The sequence below is a fragment of the Leiobunum rupestre genome, chromosome 3 (assembly GCF_980474605.1).
Source record: "Leiobunum rupestre chromosome 3, qqLeiRupe1.1.hap1, whole genome shotgun sequence".
Lineage (NCBI taxonomy): Eukaryota > Metazoa > Arthropoda > Arachnida > Opiliones > Sclerosomatidae > Leiobunum > Leiobunum rupestre.
This window is the reverse complement of record NC_143386.1, coordinates 25,426,305-25,430,513: the sequence shown is the minus strand read 5'-3', so window position 1 is coordinate 25,430,513 and position 4,209 is coordinate 25,426,305. Positions and strand designations below refer to the sequence as shown.

Below are 4,209 nucleotides of genomic sequence, written 5' to 3'. Positions count from 1 at the left end.
ATTTTTCTCGACGCCCACTCATCAGCCTCTACCGTTAAACGTCCTTGGGGAAGTCGGGGCGATCGTAAAAGCTTTAGGCTTCTCCAGAACAATTCAGATAAATGAAAAGCCAGTTATTTATTGAGATATTTCCCCCGTGAACCGTGTTAATAACAAATTAGTTGATTATAATTAAGTAAGATTATTTTTAAATGAGTTGTTCTCTTAATAAATTATTTCACGGGCATTAAATAAATATAATTTCATTTAAACTGTAAAAGTGATCGCAGTTTTAGTGCTGTCGTAAGTATCTTCTATTTTCGGGATTTCATTTTTGGTGATAAAGGGAGTATAAGTAGCCAGTTTCGTATTATTAAAACCAGTTTTAACAGAAGTTATGGATTATCGGCGTTAGTTCTGTTTTTTAGCTGCTAAGTAGTCTAATTTTAGGGAAAACATCTGAGACATTCAAAATCACTTTTCCCAGCTAATTAAATAATAAAAATAACGTTTTTCAGGTTGAGGGAGATGTCAAATGATAGATAAATTGAGGCTATTTACAAAAGTTGGTTTTCATGCTCCTTTTTGAAGAAAACCTTTAGTTTTACCACCTTTTTAAATAAAATATTTTAGTCCATTCGAATTCAAAGAGGTTACAAAAGATATACAATTTCATGTTTAATACGGCCTTTTTTAAAAGTATTAAGTGTCATTTTTCATTTTGAGTAAAATTAATTAATTTCCAACTTTGCTATAAACATTTTCTTATCGTCCGTTCTGATTTCTAGTAGTTCCCAACTAACGACATTTTTCATCGCTAAGGATATAATTACTATGAAATTAGCTACCATTTCTAACTTCTCTCAACTTGATCGTACAAAACTTATTTATTATTATTTTTTTTTTCAAGTATATTTATTTAATACTGAATATACTTTTATGACAGAACTATTTGAAATGTGAAAAATAAACATTATTTAAAATCAACATGTAACCAATTATGGTAGAGAAAACAAACATTCCTCGAGTAAGGAGCCCGGCGGAAAAGTGTTAGTTATTGTATTAGGAGAATATGTTTCTACCCCAAATGGAAAATTACCAATTTGAATGACTCGGATGTATTTCGGGAAATCAACGCATTTCCATCAATTTTTAAAACCTTTCCTAAGTTAGAACATCAGCCGCCTAAAAATTTCTAATTGACGTCGATAATGGTAGTATTGGAAATCTTATCTTGAATTGAGTCCTCTTTACGTGAAAAACAGTCTTAATTGTCCTTATCCAACTATACCAACGGTGAATTCGTAATAGAGAGATTTGTCCACGCTAGTAACCGTGTACAGAGAAAGCAAACTACCAAAAGTCGATAATAATGCGCCATAAGTGTCTCAGTTTTCTGTCATCCCAATATTATTTGTTTACTGAAAAATTACAACACAATTTGGGTGGACTTGAAATATCGGTTTGGCATTTTCGAATATATACTCTTTGTAACTATTGGAAGACAACATAAAAACTTAGCCCAAAACGTGATCTCTACAACTATGATAAACAATTTTAAAATTACGTGTATTCCCATGAACTTCCCGAAATTAGTTTCGTATGGTCTTATTAGAATTATTTTGAGTTACGCAATTTTATCGCTAGAGGCGCTTATCTTTTCAGGTATGACATATTTAGCTTCGATTAACCGATACACTTACGGGAAATTATTAAAAAAAAATTCTAGTACCACATTGTAATCTATGCCGAGCTTCCATTATCTGTTGTTCAAATGTTTGACGTGTTTGTCTTATCAGTTTTAGAAACTCTTCGTAAACCATATCAGGAATAGCAGCCTTTCCGTTCAAACGTTTTATAAGTATTTTCATTGATTCGACTGACGAATTTAAACTTAAGCGTTACAGCATGGAAATAACAGAAACTTTCGCGTCTTTGGAGCACTTTTGCCTAGTTAAAGCAGCAGTTTCTTTATGGCACAGCAAGCAAACCTTTAAATTGATAGTGAAATGCAACGAACTAAAATGGAGCAAAGTGGTGGACAAAATTCACGCTAACGCATCCAGTCTACCGAAAGTGTCGAACTCCACGAATATTAAAAGACTTCAAGGATTGATACCGGTAATTGGTCTTCAAATGCAAAAATGGTTCAAGACTTGGATCTGGGAACCGGGTACGATGCCCATAATCGGAAAGAACCGGGTACTTTGGTACTTTTCTAAAATAGCGTGGACGCCCATGGGTACAATTGATATGCTGAAAACGGCCGAGATCGTGGTTCGAGATGAGAGTATAGATGTCGTATGTCGATTCAGAGTGGCTGGTTTCTATTGCATCGAAGGGCAAGTTGAAAGTTTATTTGCCAAAGTGGATAAAAGCAGTCACTACATAGATCCACTGTGGGAAAGTAGACCAGATAAAGTGTTTTCGGCCTTTTGGTCTTTCTTTAAAGAAGGAAATTGTGGTGAGCCATTTGGCGGTGGTCATTGGAAAACCCCCGACGACAACTACTGCGTGGCAGTCTATCAAGCTTCCTGTCACGGAAACGAAACAGCGACTAAGTACTTCTGGGACAAACTAAGTAGCGAAGAAAGGGACAAAAGTATGTACGACGTCTATATGCCACATAGTATCTTCAAGCAACTTTCCCGCGAAGAGAGGCTTGATTTATTCTTGGACAAATACAAATATAATCATCTAGAACGTTTATTGAATTGGCCTCATCAGGACGCGTTTCTGCCAGTCGTTGATCAACTTTGGAAATCGTTGCCCTTTGAGAAATTTTGCGAGTTGGCCGATAAAATGTTGATGATCGTTCGCGGTAACTCTTTCGATTACATTTGGAAAGACATTTTAACTTCATTCTGGTATCGAGCTTCTTTGCGTCTGCAGACAGCTTACTTGGTTACTAAGTTATGTTACGAGTTAGGCTTAATGGACGGCGTTCGACATTTTGAAGAACAAGCGATGGCTTTCAAGGACCAGATGTTTCTCAACGCGGACCTAAGTATTCCGATTCAGGCCGTCCACGAACCAGAGCACAATTGGAGTTTTGAAATTTTTTTGGGACATTGCGTTCAATTAAACGGGACGATTACTCTAGACAAGAAAGAGTACAAAGAATACAAGAAGAGTTTCGGAAAGTTAAAATTAATAATTGTTTTGATAGGATTTTACATGCACATCGGTGGCCACATCGATATGTTGGCGAAAGCGGTCACCAAGTATTTCTTTACGCGACCTAACTTTTGCGTCTGCTACGGCGGCGACGACATTTTCAACGAGAAGGTGATAAAGGCAGATTTTTGCGAAGTTTCACCGACCGAACAGGGTTAATTTTTGTTCGATTTAATATTGTCTATCATGATAATGGATTATTGAATAAAATGAGAATATAATGTTATTATAGTTGTGAAATATTCAACTGGTTTTTACAATTAAAAGATGGAGTTTTTATTAGAGTTTGCTCACTCATTTCTTTTGCTTACACTCGCCATTAAATAAGGCCGTTCCCTAAAACATACGTCTTCCGACGCGATTGAAACACTGGTGTATGACGTATTTCCTTCCCCTTCTCACGTAGAGGGGGGCTACACCACGGTGCACTCGTATTATATCAATATAGTCGACCTCATTATTCGTACTAATAAATGTTACAAAAAATTAAATTTTAGGTAAATAGTAATATTTCAATATTGTAACTTACATTTTTCATTTCTTTAAGAGTTTCTTATCGTAATGATTACCAATCATGGTATTGATTAAAGAAATAGAATGCATTATTTATGGAGGTAAATATTTAATTTTACGTAATCTAAGAAATTATAAGATTGCTTCTATCTTAAAATTATTGACCGAGATAATGTATAGAATTTGATATTTTATCTATATTAGCATATGTAACATAATCACTCATTAGTATGCCATAAAAGCATTTTCGTTAATGAAACCTTGTTCACGGGATATGACGTAAATTACGTCACTTTCAACTCCGTGACGAAATACGCGTCATCAACTTTACTGATGGGAAACGGAAGTTAGTGAGAATTCCTCGCGCGTTTCTGACTTTGCCCATGTCAAGTTTAGTTTGTGCCTCGCGATCACATGATTTTATTTCCATGGTAACCTTTTCAATGGCGCAAGGATTATAAGTATTTTTGCATTTTTGGGTCCGCTTAATGTATGTTCCGCGTGAAACAAGGTCTCATTGAAATTTTTTCAATGGAAATG

At 35.3% G+C, this 4,209-nt stretch overlaps 1 protein-coding gene across 1 annotated transcript; it reads left to right on the top strand.

Moving 5' to 3' along the window:
- The first annotated feature begins 244 nt into the window (after positions 1-244).
- Positions 245-3,423, top strand: LOC149949875 (uncharacterized). The gene is made up of 2 exons (XM_090169330.1): positions 245-282; positions 1,779-3,423. The coding sequence occupies exon 2, from the start codon at positions 1,888-1,890 to the stop codon at positions 3,313-3,315; it is 1,428 nt and encodes a 475-aa protein (XP_090025456.1). The 5' UTR covers positions 245-282; positions 1,779-1,887; the 3' UTR covers positions 3,316-3,423.
- The last annotated feature ends 786 nt before the right edge of the window (positions 3,424-4,209 follow it).

What these genes read in the sequence shown, in the direction of transcription:
- LOC149949875 (XM_090169330.1), top strand. Translation starts at nt 1,888, where the DNA reads ATGGAAATAACAGAAACTTTCGCGTCTTTGGAGCACTTTTGCCTAGTT.